General features: G+C 43.5%; 1 protein-coding gene across 3 annotated transcripts in view; it reads right to left on the reverse strand.

Moving 5' to 3' along the window:
• VPS45 (vacuolar protein sorting 45 homolog) overlaps positions 1-25116 on the reverse strand; it is an 86986-nt gene that overhangs the window by 18676 nt on the left and 43194 nt on the right. For 2 of the 3 annotated variants that reach the window (XM_030186965.1, XM_030186964.1), the window contains exons 9-10: positions 4046-4159; positions 2984-3151 (exon numbers count right to left, since the gene is read on the reverse strand). In XM_030186965.1, the coding sequence (XP_030042825.1) occupies positions 2984-3151; positions 4046-4159 (282 nt within the window). The remainder of the gene's footprint in view (positions 1-2983; positions 3152-4045; positions 4160-25116) is intronic. The other variant, XM_030186966.1, reaches the window with a different exon arrangement.

Here is a 25116-nt window from a genome sequence, read left to right on the forward strand (position 1 = left end):
AATATCACCAATACTGTTCCGAGTAATGATGGCACCACTTGGCAAAATGTTGGAGGCAATGGGTTTCAACCCATTCATATAAGCAGATGATGTCATCATCTACATACCATTTAATAACAGCATCACAGAAATACTGGACAAAGTCAAAACAGGCCTGGAAAATTGGGCATCAACTTTCAAACTCAAACTAAACAGAGGAAAAAAAAACCAAATTCCTGGTTCTATCCAGCCCGCACAACCCCACAACTCACCAAAATTTCACAATCAACAATTAAACTTACCAAACTTAAACACAACTGAAAATACTGGGAATTATTCTTGACAAACATATATCAATGAACAATCAAATATCAGCAGTAATATCTAAATGCTTCAGAACACTATGGAAACTAAGAAGAATAAGAGAATATTTTTCCAGAGAATCATTCTGGATAATAGTACAATCGACAATATTATCACAATTGGACTACTGTAATGTGGCGTAGGTAGGGTGTAAGGAAAATATACTAAAATCATTACAAACCGTCTAAAACACAGCAGCGAAACTGGTTTTCAAAAAGTTGAAATAAGAAAGCTACCCCACTACCAGCTGCCAATCAAAGCAAGATTCATCTTTAAAGCTAGCACCCTCATTTTCAAGATACTATTTGGAATGGCACCTGCATATATGCAAGACATGATAAATCTATCACCAAGAACTGCAAGCCCAGAAACTACCTACTTTTTCACCTACCCAACTGCAGAAACAGATCTACACAGCAGAATTCAAATACGGGGATCCAAATGGTGGAACTCAATACCAGAAACCATAAAAAGCATCTCTAAATATCTTCAGTTCAGAAAAATACTGAAAACATACCTTTTTAAAAAAGGCTATTGCTAAACACATAAACCACAAATGACCTCTTAAGCCACAACTGTAAAACATTAATGTTAATTGTACTATAAATTGTAAGTCCCTTTGAACCAAAATTTGTTTTGGATAACGGTGGGATACAAGAATGTATAAATAAATAAATCCTGATCTTCCAAGATTAGTTTTGAATCTAGTATTATACCCTTAAGATTTGTTTTTCTAAGACCTCCCCACTAACAAGCTTCAGAGATTTATGGGGTAAGGAATAAAATCCCCCAACCAGACCACCTTAGTCTTCTGTTTATTAAGTTTAAGAAAACTTTTATAAGCTCGACTCTACCAGAGAAATATTTTTGATCAGCATATTTCTAGTATTTTCAAAAAAGTGACCAATGCTGGACAAAGAAGCAATATGTCAGCAGCATATGATGTAATTAGTAAACCTAAAGAAGTTAGCAGACCACCTAATGGTCTCATATAAACATTTAGCAGAAGGTGGGGAGCGGTGACCCCTGAGGGTCACCACAGCCTAGCTGCCAAGATGTTGAAACACTCCCATTCTTCTGCACTTTATATAAGCTCTTTTGTTTTTCAAAAACCCCTCAAACTATTTGAGTATTTTGCCCATAATGCCCAACTCACTCAAGCATCTGGCAAACTGTGGAACACCAGGAAAGTAGGGTATAGTATTTAGAAAGTCAATCTCTTCTTAATAAGCTTATTTCACTTGTTGTCACATACTAGTAAAACATGCCCGTTTCTGGAGGAAATGAAACGGGCACTAGCAAGGTTTTCCTCCCGAACCTCCCCCTCCCTATCCACCCCTTCGGCGTTGTGAAGCCACTGACCGCCATTGCTCTGCACCTCGTCAACGCACGCCACCTTCATCCACTGACGCCATTGCTCCGCCCTCAATTTCATCACGTTTGACGCGAGGGCGGGGCCCAGACAGTGATTTTGGTGGCTTCACCACCACAAACCCTTCAAACCCGAAGGAAGTGCCCGCAGGAAGTGACACTGAAGTCAGTGTCCTCAGAACGTTGAGGGTGAGTTTTATTATATAGGATTATTTAGATATAATATGAACAGTTTATTAGGCATTTGCATGGCAAAGACTAAATGCAACTACTATGAAACTACTCTTTGTATTACCCCAAAGTCCCTCAAAGTGTCTGCAGCTTTCATTGTATCAATGTACTATCAAAGCCAGGGTCAGATCACATAATCCAGGAGACTATAATGGGACCAGAGCAGCTGTAGAAGACTCAAGGAGTCAACCAGAAATGTAGTAGGATTACCTAGTCAGTCAAGAGTTAGCCGTCACAGCAGTCATGAAATTAGTCAATTAAGGTTAGACTTATCTCATAGGCACCATTGGCATAGGTGCCAGCTCTGTGGGTGAAATGGGTACACAGACTCCTTCACTGTACCCAGAAAGGGGTAATCTGCATTACTTTTAGCATCCCCAATCATTTTTAAAAAGTTGGCTCTTAGGCTCCTTGGCACAGGAGCAGGGGAGGGATAGGAAGCAGAGAGAGAGAGAGAAGGGGGGGGGGGGGGGGGGGGAGAGATATGTAGTGACATCTCCTACTCTGTCCTTGTAGTACTTGCCCAAGTGGTGCAGGAATGGTTCAACAGTAGCTGCACCTTACAGTCCCAATGTGGCTGTTCTGCAATCCTTTGCAACTTTACAAGGGCATATGCCACAGGCGCTACCACTCAGTACTGCAGGGAAGAAAGAGGCAATGCACTTTCAGTTGTGTTCCTAGGAGTGGATATTTGGAAGAAAAAAAACCCCATTTTATCTGATGGACAGTGTAGCTTGGCAATTAAAGCACAGGGCAATAGGTCACTTTATAGTAAGCCTGGAGAACTCCGGTCCTATTTCCACTATTCATCTCTCCCTATATCACTTGGACCAGATCCACTAGTGGTGATACAGAAATATCATTACTGCTTTTAATCTAGTCCTGTTCATTTTACTGTTCTTGATAATTGCGTAATTTGCTATAGTTAGGCATAAAATCTTAGAGTCTTGTCTCTTTGCCTGGTTGTGTACCTTGAAGACATGTGGCTTTCAATTGTTTTTGTTCAGCCAGTTGACCTTTGACTGCAAGATGCTAGTACCTGGTAAGCAGTGGAATGGTCATTCTGGCAGGCCAGTTCCTGCTCCACCTCAGACACCTCCATCAAATGGCGCTCACTAACCAGTCGGGAGAGCTCCCCAACCACAGTCACATGCTTTGAGACTGTCCCAGACATCTTCTTAAACTGTGGGTAGTTTTCAACAAAAGCCTGCAACAGAATGGAAACATCACTTTAGTCCTTTGCCCTCTATTAAATGACATTGGGACAATAATTGCCTTATTAGGCAAACAGACATTATAAGGAGCATCCCAAAGCACCACGTTGTGGAAGGCACAACCATTTTTCAAGGTAGGAGGCAAGAGAGCTGTCCACTTAGAAACATGAAGGCAGATAAGGGCCAAATGGCCCATCCAGTCTGCCCATCCTCAGCATGCACCATCTCCCCTTCTCCTTTACAGATCCCACAAAGGCCTGTACCATGCTTTCTTAAATTCAGACACAGTGCTTGTCTCCACCACTTCCACCAGGCAGCTATTCCACGTGTCCACCAACACAGAGGTACACAAGAGCGAGAGGGGACAGGAGTACATGAAGCAGGTCCATTTGGGCCACCCAAGTCAATTGTGGGGTCAGGGGGGAGGGGTGTGTACCAGGACCATTTGTGTGGTCGGAGCTGAAACATCCAGGGGCTTTTATCTGAGATGAAATGCAACCACCATAGATCCCCCTCTGCTCCAGTGCTGCTTAAGATTCAAGCACTTTTTCTTTATTTTTTTTAGTATTGGAAGCAATTTATTAAACAACAATTTGCATGTGCTTGGCATTCCCACTTTGCTACCCTTTAATGCAGCGGTTTTACACTGATTTTTCTGTACTAAAAATTTTCTTCCGGTATCAGAAGTAGGATTAGTATAGGAAAACTGAGCATAAACCACTGCACTAACAGCACAGCTTACTGGACTGCCCCCCCCCCCCCGCCCCCCCAGCAAGTAGAAGAATGAGGCACTGATGCTGCCACCTAGTGGCCAAAGCCAATAAGACCAAAAGAAAAAAATAGTGTACATTGCTTGCAGACCAGTAATGGCTCCAGTAGACATCTACCTTCATGTCTGCAATGGACTCCAGCTTTTGCTGCTCCTTCGGTTTCTTCCTCTGAAAATCCTCCATCAAGTTCTTGATATTGCTGCCAATCTCCCCAAAGTTCAGGTACATATTCTGAGATGAAAAGAGGAGTACTAAAGGTCCAACAGAGGTTTGTACTGTTTGATGTTCAATCTGGACAGTTATCTCCTGCCTCCTTAACTCACACAAAAGGCAGATTTCTAGGCAAGCCACCTTGATATTTACAGAGGTCAGCATAGGTACCTGGTATAAGGGGAGAGCAAGGGGACATGCTGGATGCAAGAGGGAGAAGCTGGATGGAAGGGGAAGAGAGCAAGAGGAGGACACTGGATGGAAGGGGGAGAGAGCAAGAGGGAGCCACTGGATGGAGAAAGCAGAGAGAAGGACATGCTGGATGGAATTAGTGAAAAACTGAGGACTAGGAGGCAGGAGGACTGGGGTGAGGGAAAAGACAGAAAGCTGAAGAGGGAGACGCTGGATGGAGAGAGAGCAAGAGGGAGACGCTGGATGAAGAGAGCAAGAGGGAGACGCTGGATGGAAGGGGTCAGGGGACAGTTAGTAAAAAACTGGGGAATAGGAGAACTGAGGTGACGGAAAAGAGATAGAAAGCTGTAGAGGGAGACACAGGATGGAGGGAGCAGAGGAAGGGCATGCTGGATGATGGGACAGTTAGTGAAAAACTGGAGAATGGAGGACTGGGGTGAGGAAAGAGAGACAGAAAGCTGTACGTAGACACAATAAAAAGAGGGAAGTTGAAGACTAGTAAGAATGAACAGAGGGAAACAAATAAATAGCAGAATGCTCAGAGGAAAGGATCAATGTTACAGATGGATGTAGTAGAGGACATGAAGACAGGAGGAGAAAGCAAAATGACAAATGACATGAAATCCTGGCATGAGAGTTGAAAGAGAAAAGCAGAGATTGGGACCGACACGATTAGAAAAATTAAATGGCCAGACAACAAAGGTATATAAAAAAAAAGAAGTGTATAAGTAGTGTAGTAGCCATGTTATTCCAATCTAATAAAAAAAGGTGATAACAACAATTTGTCATCTGAGGAAAGAGGGTTTGGCCTCTGAAAGCTATTTGAAAAATGTATTATATATCACCTTATTTTACATTTTTGTTTTATTTTTATTTGTAATGTAATTGGAATATGTTAGTCTTTGAAGTTTACACATGCTGTCTTTATATTTTGCACAATACAGAGGACCATGTGTCACTGTTTTCTCTTTCTCTAGTGTTGCATTGTATGCAGGGTCTGTCTTCTTGGAGTTTCAGTTTAATTTCAGATGTTCTTAAACCCATAGTAGTGTATTTTCAAGAATATGGGTTGAAGATAAATATAAAGTACTAAAATCAAATTGACTGCACATCCAAGGTTATGCCTAGTTATATTGCTGTAGTCCACCTTGAACCTTTAAGATATGAGAGGAATGTAAGTATCTGCATTTTTCTCTACGCATTTATTAGGATTTATTTAAAACTTTTTTGAAGGAATTCACTCAAGGCAGTGTACAGCAAAATTAAGTTAAACATAAGCAATAGACAATTACAGCAGTAAAAATATTCAAACAACAATACAAAGTATGGCATAGTACGCTACATTATAATGCCAACACAATACACAATAAAACATTTTAAAAGATAGCATAGGGTGTAAGCAAAGATGGAACATATAGACAGATAAGCTAGAGTAACAGGAGTAAGAAAATAAGGGACTAGTTGAAGAGAGTTGCAAATAAGGTCAGAAAGGTACTTGAACATTATCGGGTAGGAGTGAATAAACATGTCCTGCTACAATATGTTCAGCTGGTGTCATTTACTTCTTCTGTTAAAGGTCTGGTTGAAGAGCCAAGCTTTTGCCTGTTTCCTGAAGTAGTTTGTGGTTACTTATTCAGTACTTGGGGTACCTCTTACTAAACCACGCTAGTGATTCCTGCATGGCAAATGCGATGAAGCCCATTTGAATTGAATGGGCTGCATTCGCATTTTCTGCGGCAGGAATCAGTAGTGCGGCATAATAAAAGGGACCCTTGGTAAGGGTCTGTGTTCTAGGTGTGTGAAAGAGACCAGGTATTCTGTTTGCGTTGAACAGATGTGTAGGATCAATATGCACTGGACTAGGGAGCTAGGCCTGACTGACTAACAAGTATAAAAGTACCTGTATATATTTCTAGAACACACTGTCCTGTTTAATATGCTTTACTTTGGTGTGTATTATTTTGATTTTTTGGGCAGATAGTTCTCTGCAGTATACTGAGTATGTATATTACCATCAGCAGAAACACCAGGTGGCGGCATGGTGAAGGGATTCTTCCCTGTTTTCAAAAATGCTTCTACTGTCCCTTTACTGCTGAGGTAGGTGTTACTTGCCCACCCTAAGGATTTTCACTTGCCCACGCTCCATTCCACCCCATCCTATCCCCATCTTAGCCTCCCCGAACTGTTGTGTAACCGACCACCTATAGACGTCAAGCACACTGGCAGCTAAGGGATTACAGCACAGAGAAACTGGATCAAATCCCAGCTTCACTATTCATTCCTTGACTCTCAACAATTCATTCACCCTCATTGTAAGCAAGTGACTTTCCGTGCAACATATTACTATAATTCATCATATTTCATCTTCTGTAGAGAACCATGAAGGGACTGCAGTTTAGCCTCTGACCCTAACAAAGAAATATTGAGAGAGCTGCATTAGCTGCTGACTGAACAGATAATACAATTTAAGACAAGACCAAAATGTTGAAGACATAAGTTGGTATTTTCCAGTGAGGACATTAAAGAACTTTGCAGCTTAATTTATTACAATTTCCATCAACTCCTAGACTAATGGAGTCTAAAACAAAAGCATTTTAGTATCTTGACTCTAAGGCTTGAAATGAAATTCCCTGAGAATTGCACTTGCTAAGAACCTGGAGAATCAGGTTTGATGTACACTACACGGGCTTTTGTCAGGTGACACGCCCACATCTGGGTTTTCAGCCAATCAGAAGTGAGGACACGCCCAAGCCACATCCACTCCCCGCCCCTTTGAGATGTCACTGCCCAAGCTGTGCCCACTCCCTGCCCCTTGGACGATATCACCGACTGATGTCTTGACCCTGCCCAAGCCCTACTCTTTCTACATAACCCCATCTAAACCCAACCCCTTTTGCGTAGCCCTGCCCCAAACCCCACACCTTTTGGTGCCAGCACAGGAAGTGATGTCATAGCCATGCCCTTCTCAAGATGGCAGCCACTACTTATGTATCACTTCACTTCCTGTTTCCACTACTAGCCGCCATCTTGGATGGTTAATATGGCAGGAAGTGACATTAACCCCCCCACACACACACACTACAGCCTCAGCAGAAATTAGTTGAGCAAGTGCACCATAACTTTTTTGTTTTCACAGGAAAGAAAATAGACATTTTTGTTTTCTTTTTTCTTTCAAAAGGATACCTTGTGCTTATTTTTATATCTAACGCCTGCATCAATAATTCCTATGTACTACTAATCGGAGGCCTAAACTTACATTTAGAAGACTCCAACTCCGCCTGCACCCATGAATGTAAAGACCTCTGTAACCTCAACCTCCCTCCTATTCAACCTACCCATTGCAAAGGCCACTCGCTCTTTATAATCTCTTACAAATTCTCTACGTACCAAAACATCTACTACTTATCATTTCTATAGCGCTACCGGACGTACGCAGTCCCTGCTCAATAGAGCTTACAATCTAATTATGACAGACGGACAGGACAAGTAAGGGATAAGGTTAGGACAGACAGGACATATCAGGGATATCAGGGATAGGGGACAGTTGACGGTTTAGGAGTTAAAAGCAACATCAAAGAGGTGGGGTTTTAGCCTAGATTTGAAGATGGCAAGAGATGAGGCTTGGCGTACCGGCTCAGGAAGTTTATTCTATCTTGCTGCACCGTATGCCTAGAAGGAACGGAGTTTGGAGTTAGCGGTGGAGGAGAAGGGTGCAGATAAGAGAGATTTGCCTAGTGAGCGGAGTTCCCGGGGAGGAGTGTAGGGAGAGATGAGAGTGGAGAGGTATTGATGAGCTGTAGAGTGAATGCATTTGTAAGTCAGTAAGAGGAGTTTGAACTGAATGCGGAAACGGATAGCCAATGAAGTGACTTGAGGAGAGGGCTAATATGAGCATAACGACCCTGGCGGAATATTAGTCGTGCAGCAGAATTTTGAACAGATTGAAGAGGAGAGGGATGGCTCAGTGGGAGACCTGAGAGAAGCAAGTTGCAGTAGTCTAAGCGGGAGGTGATAAGAGTGTGGATGAGGGTTCTGGTTGCATACTCAGAAAGGAAAGGGCGAATTTTGGTGATGTTATAGAGGAAGAAACGACAGGTTTTAGCAGTCTGTTGAATATGTGAAGCGAAGGAGAGGGAGGAGTCGAAGATGACCCCAAGGTAGCTGATGAGACGGGAAGGATGAGCATATTATCCACAGAAATAGAGAAAGGGGGGAGAGGAGAGGTCGGTTTAGGTGGAAAGATAAGAAGCTCAGTCTTGGTCATGTTTAGCTTCAGATGGCGGTGAAACATCCAGGCAGCAATGTCAGACAGGCATGCTGAAACTTTGGCGTGGAAGCCTGCTGAGATTTCTGGTGTAGAGAGGTAGATCTGGGAATCGTCGGCATAAAGATGATAGTGAAAACCATGGGATGAGATCAGAGTACCAAGCGAAGAAGTATAGATGGAGAAGACTGATCCCTGAGGTACACCAACTGACAGCGGGCTAGAAGAGGAGGAGGATCCACCAGAGTATACAATATCCGATATCAACTGGTCTGCCACCCCCTGGTCGGATCACCTTAAATCAACACTACTCTTACACTGGCGAAAAAATGGCCAGCCTAAAACACAAGACCTTGCAAAAATCATCACTAGAGGACGGATCAACAAGGAAAGGTTCTGGGAACAAATTTACAATAACTGGTCTACCCAACCAGACTCAAATCACTTCCTAACAGAATGGGACAACAGATGCAAACTTATACTGGACGAAATAGCCCCACTACGCACTAAAACTGTACGTAGGCGCAACCCATCACCATGGTTTAACGACCTACTGAAAAACCTGAAATCACAAACCAGGAAACTAGAAAAACATGGAGTAAATCAAAAAACAACCTCACCTACAATGCATGGAAGCAGTCACACAGAAATTACAAAAATGCCATTAAACGAGCTAAAAGATCCTACTACACACAAACAATTATAACCAGCGGCACAGACATGAAAAAATAATACCAACTCATAAAAAATCTACTCAACATCAACCCAATCACATCATCACCATCAACCTACCCATCTGCAAACCAACTAGCCAAATACTTCAATGATAAAATTACCAATATTTGCAGCATGATACCCCAAGATTGTGCAAATATCGATACCTTTCTTGATGAATTGGACCCATACATAGATGGTTTCTCACAGCTTTTTTTTTTTTATAGCAAAAACAAACTAAATACATGGAATCCCAGCTCTGAGCTGTTTGCTTTTTTTCCAGCAAATACGTTGTTCTCTGTGTGAAATCAATAGGGGGGGGGGGGGGTCTATAGCCTTCACCTGTGACCCCCCTCCCCTTTCTCCTAGCATAGGGAATCCCGGCACTGCCCCTTCCAGGAAGTGTGTACTTAAGCAGTAGCCCCCCTCCTGTTTTTGAGACATACAAGTTTTACAGATACGCAAACCTCTCATTTTCTGCATCTCCAAGAGGGCCCCCACCTTATTCTGTAGCCTCCTGTTACAGGCAGAAGCCTGTGAGATGTGCCTAGGTCTGCATCCTCAAGCGTGACCCTCTCCCTTTTCCCCAGCCATCAGCAAACTTACAGGGAATCCAGGCTCTGCATCACCTTAAATACAAAATACATGTTGTTGTTTAAGAATCCGAGAGATAAACAGTAAGATGCGTTTCTTTCTCGAGTCCTTCGAAGATGCTACCAGAAAACCGTATGGCTGTCTCATTGTGGATTTGAACGTGTTGACACCTGAGGCTTACAGACTGAGGATGGACATTCCTCCACTCCCCACCCCAGTCACACACTTTGATAGTCGTATATGATGAGAAAACAGCGGGCGCCTATAAAAAATAAGCTGTGGCTTTTTCCACGCGCTGTAATTGCGCTGTCACAGCCAACAACATGTCTAACTGTCTGAAGAGGAACCTGGAGCTTTTAAAAATTTTAGTTCAGGCTTCGCCCCATCAGAGAAAGGCCATCCTGTATTGCTTCAGATGACTTAATAGCGGCTATAGCGGAGACAGTCCTAAACACTATGAAAGGTAACATATCGTTATCATGGCACCAGATTAGCATCCTGAAAAGACAAAGGCATGCAATAAAGAGTCTCAGGGACAAAAGGATACCTTTTAACAGAAAAAGTGGCTGTCATTTAGGAAAAACAGTTTTAAAAGTAAGCACAGAGTATCCTTTTGAAAGAAAACAAATGCCTATTTTTTTCCTGTAGAAAAATAAAATTGAAGAAACAGCTTTAAAAGTAAGCACAAGGTATCATTTTGAAAGAAAACAAATGCCTATTTTCTTTCTCATGGGAAAAAAAATTGAAGAAACAGCTTTAAAAGTAAGCACAAAGTATCCTTTTGAAAGAAAAAAAAAAAAAGGTTATGGTGCGTGTGCGCAACTAAATTCTGATGAGGATGTAGGGGGCGGTGTCTGGGTTTTTTTTTTTTAACATTACGTCCCATCAAATGACCCCATCCAAGATGGTGGCTAGTAGTGGAAACAGGAAGTGACGTGATGCATTATAGTGGCTGCCATCTTAAAAAGGGTGTGGCTACATCACTTCCTGTGACATCACCAAAAGGGGTAGGGTTATGCAAAAAGGAAGAGGGTTTGGGTAGGGCTATGCAAATAAGGTAGAGGAAGAGACGTGGTTATGCAAAAGGAGCAGGGCTTGGGCAGGGTCAAAACATTTGGTCATCCAAGGGGGCAGGGAGTGGGCATGTCTTGGGTGATGTCATCAAAAGGATGGACAGTGGGCATGGCTCAGGTGTGTCTTCATGTCTGATTGGCTGAAATTCAGAAGTGGGCGTGTCACATGTCAAAATCAATTCATTTTGACAAAAGCCCGGGAGATTCACTACTGCAGCTCCTTGTGACCCTGGCAATTTACCCTCCATTGCCCCAGGTACAAACATCAGATTGTAAGCCCACTAGGAACAGAGAAAGTACCTACATATAATAAATGAAAACTGCTTTGGTTGTTTAATACAATGGAAAAAAAAAAATGACTCGGTCTACCATTAATATCTAAATTGATAAGCCACCTTTCTGTGGTACAAAATGGTTTACATTTATTATATGCAGGTACTTTCTCTGTCTCTAATGGACTCTCAATCTAAGACTCATTTTCATATCCACCAATTAGCAATAAGACTCACCCAGGTTGCTCTTTAGAGGCTTTATAAGTATGACTGCCATTTTGAATGGATCACTGTTTGGAATAGTACTATAATTGAAGGTCTTGACCATCCCCTGATGCAGTGGCTAGATGTATCAGAGTATGAGTGCTTGAAACTAGACAAGCTCTGAGCTAAGAAGCAATTAGTATTTTTTCACTATGCAGTTATAAATTAATGTAATTTTCCAAATGGTAAAAGTTCTATTTAAGACTAGTATAGTTTTGGAAGGTATTTTATACTAATGATAGACAATCTGGTATGGCAGTAATTTAATCTGTCAACCCTTACCGAGGCCTTTTCCCTACACCCCCCTCAATTTTTTTTTAATATTTGAGCCATTCACAATAAGCACAACTCATACCCTGACCCCACTTATTATATTTCAGTACAGTTCTCTTTTAGCAAATAGGATAGGTAGAATGAGAAGTGGCCAGGAGTATCAGCTGGGGAGCAGAATTTCATAGCAAGTTTTTCTTTAGGGTAACAGGGGCTGATAGGCTTCCTGGAAACATTCTAACCAAAGTATTCTAAAAAGTACAGTCTAATTGATGTTCAAGAAATATTGATCAGTTCTCCGAGGACAAGCAGGCCTTCCTATTCTCACACGTGGGTGATGTCATCCTGACAGAGCCCGGTGCAGACGTTGACTAGCTTTAAGTGTAGAACTTTCTATCAGTATCCCGCTGCACATGCGCTGGTGCCTTCCCACCTAACACACGAGCACAAGTCCTCCAGTCTGTTTTTCTGAGGAGCTGAGAGGACGTGCTTTGTGTTCTCTCTCTCATGCTGTGCTATAGTTTTCAGTGAGTGCCTTCTTGTGTTGGTATTTTTTTTTTCTCTTAATTTTCCAGTTTTACCTTCCTGTTACTTTTTTATTTATTATTATTATTGAGTTCTTTTTCAGCATGTTTAGGTTTCCTTTCTTTTTCCTGAGTGACTGTGTGGTTAGGCTGCAACCCTGTCCTCAATTTGAACACTCCCCCTTTTTCGCGGTTCAAGATTGAGGAGTTTAATTTACATACTTCAGACTGCACAAAACACCGCAGCTACACTAATACTTGGAAAGGCGAAATATGAGAGATCCAAACCCCTCAGAGAAAAATTACATTGGCTTCCACTAAGAGATCGTATTGCTTTCAAGATTTGCACTTTAACCCATAAAATTATCCATGGAGAAGCTCCATCATACATCTCAGACCTAATTGACTTACCGGCATGAAACATCAAAAGTTCATCACGTACCTTCCTAAACCTCCACTACCCTAATTGTCGAGGACTCAAATACAAATCATTACACACATCTACCTTCACATACCTCTGCACAAAAGCATGGAATAAACTACCGAATACTATAAAACAACACGTGACTTGACAGCCTTCAGGAAATTATTGAAAACGCACTTGTTCGAAGAGATTTACAATAAGAATCCTCCTTAACGACTTCATTATTCTATACCTAAACCAACCACTTACTGATCCCTCTGAATTGATTATATTAGTCATATTATCATTATTGGTCATTATATTTTACTGCTTTTTATTATGTGTTATGTAAATCATTCTACAGACCTATCTTCCTTATTTCTTACATCGTAATATGTTAAATTAGAACAAACGTCTTACTCTGTTCATAATTATACCTTTTACAATATAATGTAAGCCACATTGAGCCTGCAAATAGGTGGGAAAATGTGGGGTACAAATGCAGCAAATAAATAAATAAATAAGAGTAGCCATATTGGGTCAGACCAATGGTCCATCTACCCAGTTATCCTGTTTTCCAAACAGTGGCCAAGACAGATCACAGGTACCTGGCAGAAACCCAAATTGTGACAACACTCCCTACTACAAATCCCAGGGCAAGCAGTTGCTTCTCATGTCTGTCTTAATAGAAGACTATGGACTTTTCCTCCAGGAATTTGTCCAAACCTTTTTAAACCCAGATACGCTAACCGCTGTTACCACCTCTTCTGGCAAAAAGTTCCAGAGCTTAACTATTTGTTGAGTGAAAAAATTTAAATGAAGATTCTTTTCAGTGTCCAAAAAGACCCCCTGTGCACCAAGTGCAGGTGCTTGATTTCTGTCATGGACCACCCGCACAATTAGTGCATCAGGTGCCTTGGGCCAAATTATGACCCCTCTGTAATCTCTATTTGCATATGTAGGTGAGAACCCAGAGAATGTGACTGGCTCAAATGGATCATCTTTTCGGCTCTCCAAAGGCCATTGACCTCCATGGCTGCTCCAACATCAGCATCCACTGGGAATGCACCGGCATCGAGTGGATCTCTATATGCCTCGACACCGGGAGATGCTTGGATTTGGCTTCATCCTCATCAGCACCAGGGGACCGAAGCTCTGTGCATCGGGGAGGCCCAAGAAACATAACCATCAGTCTTCCTTGACACATGGTACTGGAGGCACCAAGGCATCGAACTCTGATACCCAAGAAGCGCCAGCATCGGGAGAACCATTCCCCCCTCTGTGGAAGTGGTGCCTGTGCACTTGTCATTGAGTGGCCAGGTCCCTGCCACTGGTTCAGCACCAAAGCCTTCTCAGACTGCCTCTGCCCTAGCTCCCATGCCTTAGCTGATGTCCATCTTCGATGAGCGGTTGCTCCTCTTTGAGCATTGAGAGTGCTTGCACCCTCAGCCTCAGGCCCTCTCCGAGGCTCCACTGATGCTGGTGGCCAGATCCATGACCCCAGCACCTCACAAGGTGTCGGAGTCGCGGTCTGGGCATGCAGTGCCCCCTCCTACATTAAGAGAGGAAGCTTCCCTAGAATCTGAGGGAAAGACTGCACCTCAAGGCTCTTTGGACCATGGACATCGTTGTACTAGGTCGAGGCTGGTGTAGACTCATTCCCAATCCTCTCTAAGAGGAAGAGTCTGTTTGGGACTGCTCTTGGGAATCAGATGAAGATCCACATTACGTCTCAGAAAAGACATATGGAATTCGATCTGAACCCTCACCTCCTCAAGAGAGACAAAAATCTCCTCCAATGGTATTCTCTTTCGCCTGTTTGTGAGGGAGATTCCGCAAATTAGAAAAGACGGAAGTCCAAAGACACCCGGCCTGGTTGAAAAGTGAGGTGAAGGAAGCTATTAGGGCTAAAAGAAACGCCTTCAGAAAATGGAAGAAGGAACCGTCTGAAAATAACAAGAAACAGCATAAGGAGTGTCAAGCAAATGCAAGGCGCAGATTAAGAAGGCCAAGAGGGAGTATGAAAAAAAGATAGCATTAGAGGCAAAAAAACATAGTAAAAAATTTTTTCGGTATATTAAAAGCAGGAAGCCGGCAAAAGAATCGGTTGGGCCGCTGGATGACCGAGGGGTAAAAGGGGCGATCAAGGAAGACAAAGACGTAGCGGAGAGACTGAATGAATTCTTTGCTTCAGTCTTCACCGAGGAAGATTTGGGTGGGATACCGGTGTCGGAAATGGTATTTCAAGCGGACGAGTCGGAGAAACTTACTGACTTCACGGTAAACCTGGAGGACGTAATGGGGCAGTTCGGCAAACTGAAGAGTAGCAAATCTCCTGGACCGGATGGTATTCATCCTAGAGTACTGATAGAACTGAAAAACGAGCTTGCGGAGCTACTGCTAGTGATATGCAACTTATCCTTAAAATCGAGCGTGGTACCGGAAGATTGGAGGGTGGCCAATGTAACGCCCATTTTTAAAAAAGGCTCCAGGGGAGATCCGGGAAATTATAGACCGGTGAGTCTGATGTCGGTGCCTGGGAAAATGGTAGAGGCTATTATTAAAAACAAAATTACAGAGCACATCCGAGGACATGGATTACTGAGACCAAGTCAGCATGGCTTTTGTGTGGGGAAATCTTGCCTGACCAATTTACTTCAATTCTTTGAAGGAGTGAACAAACATGTGGACAAAGGGGAGTCGGTTGATATTGTGTATCTGGATTTTCAAAAGGCGTTTGACAAGGTACCTCATGAAAGGCTACAGAGGAAATTGGAGGGTCATGGGATAGGAGGAAATGTCCTATTGTGGATTAAAAACTGGTTGAAGGATAGGAAACAGAGAGTGGGGTTAAATGGGCAGTATTCAGAATGGAGAAGGGTAGTTAGTGGGGTTCCTCAGGGGTCCGTGCTAGGACCGCTGCTTTTTAATATATTTATAAATGATTTAGAGATGGGAGTAACTAGCGAGGTAATTAAATTTGCTGATGACACAAAGTTATTCAAAGTCGTTAAATCGCGACAGGATTGTGAAAAATTACAAGAGGACCTTACGAGACTGGGAGACTGGGCGGCTAAATGGCAGATGATGTTTAATGTGAGCAAGTGCAAGGTGATGCATGTGGGAAAAAAGAACCCGAATTATAGCTACGTCATGCAAGGTTCCACGTTAGGAGTTACGGACCAAGAAAGGGATCTGGGTGTCGTCGTCGATAACACACTGAAACCTTCTGCTCAGTGTGCTGCTGCGGCTAAGAAAGCGAATAGAATGTTGGGTATTATTAGGAAAGGTATGGAAAACAGGTGTGAGGATGTTATAATGCCGTTGTATCGCTCCATGGTGTGACCGCACCTTGAGTATTGTGTTCAATTCTGGTCGCCGCATCTCAAGAAAGATATAGTAGAATTGGAAAAGGTGCAGCGAAGGGCGACTAAAATGATAGCGGGGATGGGACGACTTCCCTATGAAGAAAGACTAAGGAGGCTAGGGCTATACAGCTTGGAGAAGAGACGGCTGAGGGGAGACATGATAGAGGTATATAAAATAATGAGTGGAGTGGAACAGGTGGATGTGAAGCTTCTGTTCACGCTTTCCAAAAATACTAGGACTAGGGGGCATGCGATGAAACTACAGTGTAGTAAATTTAAAACAAATCGGAGAAAATTTTTCTTCACCCAACGTGTAATTAAACTCTGGAATTCGTTGCCGGAGAAAGTGGTGAAGGCGGTTAGCTTAGCAGAGTTTAAAAAGGGGTTGGACGGTTTCCTAAAGGACAAGTCCATAAACCGCTACTAAACGGACTTGGAAAAATCCAAAATTCCAGGAATAACATGTATAGAATGTTTGTACGTTTGGGAAGCTTGCCAGGTGCCCTTGGCCTGGATTGGCCGCTGTCGTGGACAGGATGCTGGGCTCGATGGACCCTTGGTCTTTTCCCAGTATGGCATTACTTATGTACTTATGTATATGTACTTATGGCTGCGGCCATTCCATTTAAATTAGAGACGGAGAAGGAACCCAGGGCAGAGATGCTATCTGTTCTGGGCTATAAGTCTCCTCCTAAGGAAGGGGTCAATATGCCATTGCACCCTATCCTTAAGGACATACTATTGAAGAACTGGGAATCTCCCCTCACAGTGCAGGTTTTATTTATTTATTTGGATTTTGCTCACACCTTTTTTTTCAGTAGTAGCTCAAGGTGAGTTACATTCAGGTACTCTGGATATTTCTCTGTCCCAGGAGGGCTCACAATCTAAGTTTGTACCTGAGGCAATGGAGGGTTGTGACTTGCCCAATATCACAAGGAGCAGCAGTGGGATTTGAACCGGCCACCTCTGGATTTCAAGACAGGTGCTCTAACCACTAGGCCACTCCTCCACTCCATGGTTGCGCCCAAGAAGGTGGATATGCAGTATCATATCCGGAAGGCTCCTGGATTTGAGAGAGCTCAGCTGCCTCACCACTCCATGATCGTCAACTCCGCTCTCAAATGGGCCAAGAGTTCTCAGTATCATGTCTCAGCGCCCCTGGGGTGAGAGGCCAGAATTTGGATTAATTTAGGAGGAAGACTTTTCAGGCCTTGATGCTCACTGCCTGCATCCAGTCCTACTAGCTCTACACAAACGTGTACTTGGAGTCTCTGATAAACAGTACACTTATTCTGGTGGACTCTCCTCCTTCAGAGCAGGCAGTCAAGCTTCACCAGTAAGCCAAACAAATGGAGTGCAGGCAATACCTGGCCAGGTGCGCTTATGATACTTTTGATGTTGCGTCCAAGCTCTCTTATATGGATGTGGGGATGCACAGACTCACTTGGCTGTTCAAGAGAGACTAGCGGACGTGCTGTGGGGACAACTTTGGAGAGAAATTGGAGGAGGTCGCTGACCTCATTAAGAAGCATGCACAATCTACACTCCCTTGACATCATCCATCTGCAACCTCTTCAACAAGACTGTTGACTGGACAGAAGTGTTGGTTCTACTACTTTCAAAGGCTTAGGTACCAGCTTCCTGCTCGCTCAGCTCAGGTGACTCAGGGCCAGCATCCCAGGCCTCACCAGCCCCATCTCCAGAAGTCCCAACTGGTTCCTCAGTCAAAGCAGAGCAGTGGCATTTGATTGGCTCCAGCAGAGCATATCCACTCAAGGAATATCCATCCCTGAATGCTTAACAGTTGGAGGGAGGCTCATTTTTTCACAACACAGATGGCCCCTTGTAACCTCCACTCAGTGGGTTCTTCAAATAGTCCGTCACGAGTTTGATCTGAATTAATGTCCACAATCTCCAACGACAGAGCATCTTACATCAGCTCTCAGCACAAGCAGATATCTGTAGAGGAAATCTCCGCCCTTCTGCAAGCCTGAGCAGTCAAATTCGTACCACCAGGAGAAAAAGAAGAGAAGGGATTCTATTCCAGGTATTTTCTTGTGATCAAGAAAACGGGAGGATTCCGCCCCATCCTAGACCCAAGGGCCTTGAACAAATTTTTGATAAAGGACTGCACCTCGAATATTGTGTTCAATTCTGGTCACCGCATCTCAAAAAAGATATAGTGGAATTAGAAATGGTACAGAGAAGGGCGACGGAAATGATAAAGGGGATGGGACAATTTCCCTAAGAGGAAAGACTGAAGCAGCTAGGGCTCTTTAGCTTGGACAAAAGAGGCAGAGGGAAGATATGATAGAGGTCTATAAAATAATGTGTGTAGTGGAATGGGTAGACGTGAATCATTTGTTTACTCTTTCCAGAGGGGCATGGAATGAAGTTACAAAGTAGTAAATTTAAAATAAATCTGAGAAACTTTTTCTTCACTTAACATGTACTTAAACTCTGGAATTGGTTGCCAGAGAATGTGGTAAAAGCGGTTAGTTTAGCGAGGTTTAAAAAAAAGGTTTGGACGGCTTCCCAAAGGAAAAGTCCATAGATTATTATTAAAATGGACTTGGGGAAAATCCACACTGCTTATTTCTGGGATAAGCAGCATAAAATGTATTGTACTTTTTTGGGATCTTGCCAGGTATTTGTGACGTGGATTGGCCACTGTTGGAAACAGGATGTGGGCTTGATGGACCTTTGGTCTGTCCCACTATGGCAATACTTATGTACTTATGAAAAGTTCAGGATGATTTCCCAGAGCACCCTACTCCCTCTAATTCAGAACAACAATTGGCTATGCTCTCTGGTCTTAAAGGATGCCTATACCCACATTCCGATACTGCCAAGTCACAGGAGGTATCTCAGATTTTGAGTGGGGAAACACTACTACCAGTATAATGTTCTGCCATTTGACCTGGCTCCTGCCCCCAGAATTTTCACCAAGTGTCTGGCTGTAATTGCAGTGTATCTACACAGACTGGGAGCATTTCCCTACCTGGATCATTGGTTGGTCAAGAGTACATCTCAGGAGGGAGCAGAGGAATCATGTAGATGGATTTCAGGTGCTAGAGCTTCTGGGGTTTGTCATAAATTATCTCAAGTCCCATTTTCAACCAGTTCGCCAATTAAAGTACATAGGAGCCCTGCTAGACACAGTGCAGGCTCAGGCCTTCCTTCCTCAGGCAAGAGCAGATACCTTGGTAATGCTTGCCTCTCAAGTCTGTAGCAGCCAGTATGTTTCAGCTCAGCAAATGTTGAGATTGATGAACCACATGACCTCCACAGTCATAGCACAGATCCATTTGAGAGCACGCAGTGGACCCTAGCTTCCCAGTGGTGTCAGGCAACAGGGAACCTAACTGATGTCATTTGAATTCCACCGGAGCTGTCTTATGCCATTCTGTGGTGGACAAGCCGGTCCAATCTGACTCTGGGACTTACGTTCCAAATTCCACCGCCTCAGAAGGTGTTGACTATGGATGCATCCAACCTAGGTTGGGGAGCTCATGTAGATGGATTTCACACTCAGGGCCATTGCTCCGCACAGGAGGTTCAGTTCCACATCAGTCTGTTGGAAGCAGAATACTGGGCTAGATGGACCATTGGCCTGACCAAGTATGGCTACTTTTATTGTTCTTATATTCTATACTAGTAAAAAAGGCCCGTTTCTGTCCTTTGCTGTAGTCTTGGAGGCCGCCCTTGTAAGTGACGGCAGTCATTTTGAACAGCGATCTGGCAGCGGGGGAGGATCAGCGCCAGCAGCGGGCAGGCAGGACCGGGGATCTTTCCTGCCTGCCCCAAAGAATTCGCTACACAACCTGGGTGGCTGGAGGGGAGGCAGTTGAGAGAGCAGGTGAGAAAGCAAGAGAAAAAGGAAGCCGATATGGTTCTCCAAGCAAGTGGTTGAGAAAATAAAGGCTAAAGAGTTGGCGTTCTAGAAATACAGAAAATCTCAAGAAAAGGAACACATGGAGGAATACCGGATGAAACTGAATGAAGCCAAGAGAGAGATACGACTGGCAAAAGCGCAAGCGGAAGAACAAATGGCTAGAAATGTAAGGAGGGGTGACAAAAATTTCTTCAGGTATATTAGTGAAAGGAGAATGACTAAAAAGGGAATTGTGAGACTAAAAGATACTGCGAACTGCTATGTGGAAAATGAGGAAGAAAAAGCCAATTTGCTAAATAGATACTTTTGTTCTGTTTTCACAGAAGAAAATCCTGGAGAAGGACCGCGATGGACTGGAAATAGTACAAATGAGAATGAAGTGGATAGAGCACCGTTCATGGAAGAAAGTGTGTATCAACAACTTGAAAAGCTAAAGGTGGACAAAGCCATGGGACCGGACGGGATCCACCCCAGGATATTGAGGGAGCTCAGAGAGGTTTTGGCGGGTCCTCTTAAAGATTTGTTTAATATATCCTTGCAGACGGGAGAGGTTCCGAGGGATTGGAGAACGGCGGAGGTGGTCCCTCTTCATAAAAGTGGTGATAAGGAAGAAGCTGGAAACTACAGGCCGGTAAGCCTCACTTCGGTTATTGGAAAAGTAATGGAAGCGATGCTGAAGGAAAGGATAGTGAATTTCCTGGAAGCCAATAAGTTGCAAGATCCGAGACAACATGGTTTTACCAAAGGGAAATCGTGCCAAACGAATCTCATTGAATTCTTTGATTGGGTGACAGGAGAATTGAATCAGGGACGAGCTATAGACGTAATCTACTTAGATTTCAGCAAAGCTTTTGACACGGATCCCCACAGAAGGCTCTTAAACTGGATGGGCTGAAGATAGGACCCGAAGTGGTGAACTGGATTAGGAACTGGTTGACGGACAGACACCAGAGGGTGGTGGTGAATGGAATTCGCTCGGAGGAGGGATAGGTGAGTAGTGGAGTGCCTCAGGGATCGGTGCTGGGGCCAATTCTGTTTAATATATTTGTGAGTGACATTGCCGAAGAGTTAGAAGGTAATGTTTGCCTATTTGCGGATGATACTAAGATCTGTAACAGAGTGGACACCCGGGAGGGAGTGGAAAACATGAAAAAGGATCTGAGGAAGCTAGAAGAATGGTCTAAGGTTTGGCAATTAAAATTCAATGCGAAGAAATGCAAAGTGATGCACTTAGGGAATAGAAATCCACGGGAGAAGTATGTGTTAGGCGGCGAGAGTCTGATAGGTACGGACGGAGAGAGGGATCTTGGGGTGATAGTATCTGAGGATTTGAAGGCGACGAAACAGTGTGACAAGGCGGTGCCCGTAGCTAGAAGGTTGTTAGGCTGTATAGAGAGAGGTGTGACCAGCAGAAGAAAGGGGGTGTTGATGCCCCTGTATAAGTCATTGGTGAGGCCCCACCTGGAGTATTGTGTTCAGTTTTGGAGGCCGCATCTTGTTAAGGATGTAAAAAGAATTGAAGTGGTGCAAAGAAAAGCTACGAGAATGGTATGGGATTTGCGTTACAAAATGTATGAGGAGAGACTTCCTGAACTAAACATGTATACTCTGGAGGAAAGGAGAAGTAGGGGTGATATGATACAAACGTTCAAATATTTGAAAGGTATTAATCCGCAAATGAACCTTTTCCGGAGATGGGAAGGTGGTAGAACGAGAGGACATAAAATGAGATTGAAGGGGGGCAGACTCAAGAAAAATGTTAGGAAGTATTTTTTCACGGAGAGAGTAGTGGATACTTGGAATGCTCTCCTGCGGGAGGTGGTGGAAATGAAAACGGTAACGGAATTCAAACATGCGTGGGATAAGCATAAAGGAATCCTGTGCAGAAGGAATGGATCCTCAGGAGCTTAGTCAAGATCGGGAGGCCGGGCTGGTGGTTGGGAGGCTGGGATAGTGCTGGGCAGACTTATACGGTCTGTGCCAGAGCCGGTGGTGGGAAGCGGGACTGGTGGTTGGGAGGCAGGGATAGTGCTGGGCAGACTTACACGGTCTGTGCCAGAGCAGGTGGTGGGAGGCGGGGATAGTGCTGGGCAGACTTATACGGTCTGTGCCCTGAAGAACACAGGTACAAATCAAAGTAGGGTATACACAAAATTAGCAAATATGAGTTATCTTGTTGGGCAGACTGGATGGACCGTGCAGGTCTTTTTCTGCAGTCATCTACTATGTTACTATGTAGTATGTTACTATGTATGTTACTATGAGAGCAGGGTTATTGGACATGGGTGGCTGCAGGGGGGGGTGCACGGGAGAGAGGAGCGTCGCTGGACATGGATCAGCTGTGAGGCATGGAATGTTTTTATTTTCTTTTTTCGCGGGTTCTGAAGTTCACAGCATAATTGCAACGGTGACGTCAGCCTGACTATGGAGCCTAGCTCAGCAACTCCGAAGGAGCCACGGACACAGGCAGGAAGATTAGAACGTTGGAGGTAAGAATTATTATATAGGATATGTACCTAGGTTGGCACCCACATGAACACTGGAAACACTTCCAACATTTGTTAGCACTAGATCCAGCATTGTCCCTTCCCTCGTGGGTTTCGTCACCATTTGTCTGATCAAGGTACTTTGACAGGCATCCACGATCTCTCTACTTCTTTCCAATTCTGCCGACGGGATGTTCCAATCCACATCAGGCAAGTTGAAATCTCCCAACAATAGCGCCTCCCCTTTTATACCAAGCTTATGAATATCTTCTATCAGATTCTTGCCCAGCTTCTCCATTTGTGCAGGAGGTCTTTAGTTAACACCTGTGTGGATACAGGTTCCATCTTCTCTTTCCAGGACAATCCATATAGCCTCTTCCTTTCCCCAGGTTCCTCGCATTTCAGCTATTCTGATATTGGTTTTTCACATACAGCACCACTCCTCAGCCCTTCCTAAAAAGATTATATCCTGGTACGGTCGCATCCCGTTCATGGAAATCATTGAACCGTATCTCTGTAAAAGTAACAATATCCAAGTTTTTCTCAATCAGGGCTTGCAAATCTTGAAGCTTTTTACTTAGACTACAAACATTTGTGCTCATTGCTTTACATGTGCTATGTGAGTTTGGATGGTTTTGTATATTTACATGACCTTTGCCTCTGCCATCATGTTTTTTTCTGGGGGTGAGTTTTCCCTTGTTTCCTTTTGTCACCCCCACCCCTCTAGTTTAAATGTCTAGAAACATATTGTCTGAATTTGTCCCCAAGGATCCATTTTTCTGTCACAGAACATTATAGCCCATCATTACAGTACAGCTTGTTATTTTTCCACGTTCTACCTCATCCTCCTACATATCTAAAACCTTCCACTTTACACCAAGCTTCAAGCTACTTATTGATTTCCTCTGCTTTATGTAGTTCTTCCTCTCCCTTTCCACATGTAGGAATTACTTTAGAAAAAGCTGCAGTCTAAAGCAAAGACTCAAGTCCCTCCCCAAGCTTCTGGAACACTCTCTGTGCTCTAAACTTGCTATTGTTGGCCAGGTCATTTGTCCCCAGATGGATTACATCTTCAGTATTAGAATCCTTACTCTCCTCTCGGATCACGTTCAGTATTTGGTTGGTACTTCTGGTGGCTGAGGATGCTGGAAGGCGTTTCACTGTGTTCCTGTTGGCTAATGGAGTCTCTTAGCAGTAATAATTTTCTTGTTTGCACTGATCTGCCATTGTTTTGGGGTTGTCTCTTGGACTGTGTTACATTCTTTGTCTCTGGTTCCCTATCAGTGCTTCTTTTCTGAGCATCATAATACTCGAATGCAGGAAAGGAATTATGTGTCAAGGGGAAAATGATAGTGATAGGAGTGTAGTACCGTCCGCCTGGCCAGGATGAACAGACGGATGCAGAAATGTTAAAGGAAATTAGGGACCCAAACAGACTGGGCAACACAATAATAATGGGTGATTTCAATTACCCCGATATTGACTGGGTAAATGTAACATCGGGGCATGCTAGGGAGGTAAAATTCCTTGATGAAGTCAAGGACAGCTTTATTGAGCAGCTGGTACAGGAGCCGACGAGAAGGAAACATTCTAGACCTAATCCTTAGTGGAGCGCAGGATCTGCTGTGGGAGGTAATGGTGCTGGGGCCGCTTGATAACAGTGATCATAATATGATCGGATTTGATATTAGCTTTGAAGTAAGTATACATAGGAAATCAAATACGTTAGCGTTCAACTTTAAAAAAGGAGACTATGATAAAATGAGAAAAACGGTGAAAAGAAAACTTAGAGGAGCGACTGCGAGGGTCAAAAATTTACATCAGGCGTGGATGCTGTTCAAAAACATCATCCTGGAAGCCCAGGCCAAATATATTCCGTGTATTAAAAAAGGAGTACGGAAGACCAAACTACAGCCGGTGTGGTTAAAAAGTGAGGTGAAGGAAGCTATTAGAGCTAAAAGAAAATCCTTCAGAAAATGGAAGAAGGAACCGACTGAAAATAATAAGAAACAGCATAAGGAATGTCAAGTGAAATGCAAAGCGCTGATAAGAAAGGCAAAGAGGGACTTTGAAAAAAAGATGCGTCGGAGGCAAAAACACATAGTAAACATTTTTTTTTAGGTATATTAAAAGCAGGAAGCCGGCAAAATAATCGGTTGGACCGCTAGATGTCCGAGGAGTAAAAGGGGCAATCAGGGAAGATAAAAAAATTGTGGAGAGATTAAATGAATTCTTTGCTTTGGTCTTCACCGAGGAAGATTTGAGTGGGATACCGGTGCTAGAAATGGTATTTGAAGCTGACGAGTCGGAGAAACTTAATGAATTCTCTGTAAACCTGGAGGATGTAATGGGGCAGTTCTACAAACTGAAGAGTAGCAAATCTCCTGGACCGGATGGTATTCATCCCAGAGTACTGACAGAACTAAAAAATGAGCTTGCGGAGCTATTAGTAATATGTAATTTATCCTTAAAATTGAGCGTGGTACCGGAAGATTGGAGGCTGGCCAATGCAATGCCGATTTTTTAAAAAGGTTCCAGAGATCATCCGGGAAATTATAGACCGGTGAGTCTGATGTCGGTGCCGGGCAAAATGGTAGAGACTATTATTAAGAACAAAATTACAGAGCATATTCAAAAGCATGGATTAATGAGACAAAGA

The sequence above is a fragment of the Microcaecilia unicolor genome, chromosome 14, assembly GCF_901765095.1.
Source record: "Microcaecilia unicolor chromosome 14, aMicUni1.1, whole genome shotgun sequence".
In the NCBI taxonomy this organism is placed as follows: Eukaryota; Metazoa; Chordata; class Amphibia; order Gymnophiona; family Siphonopidae; genus Microcaecilia; species Microcaecilia unicolor.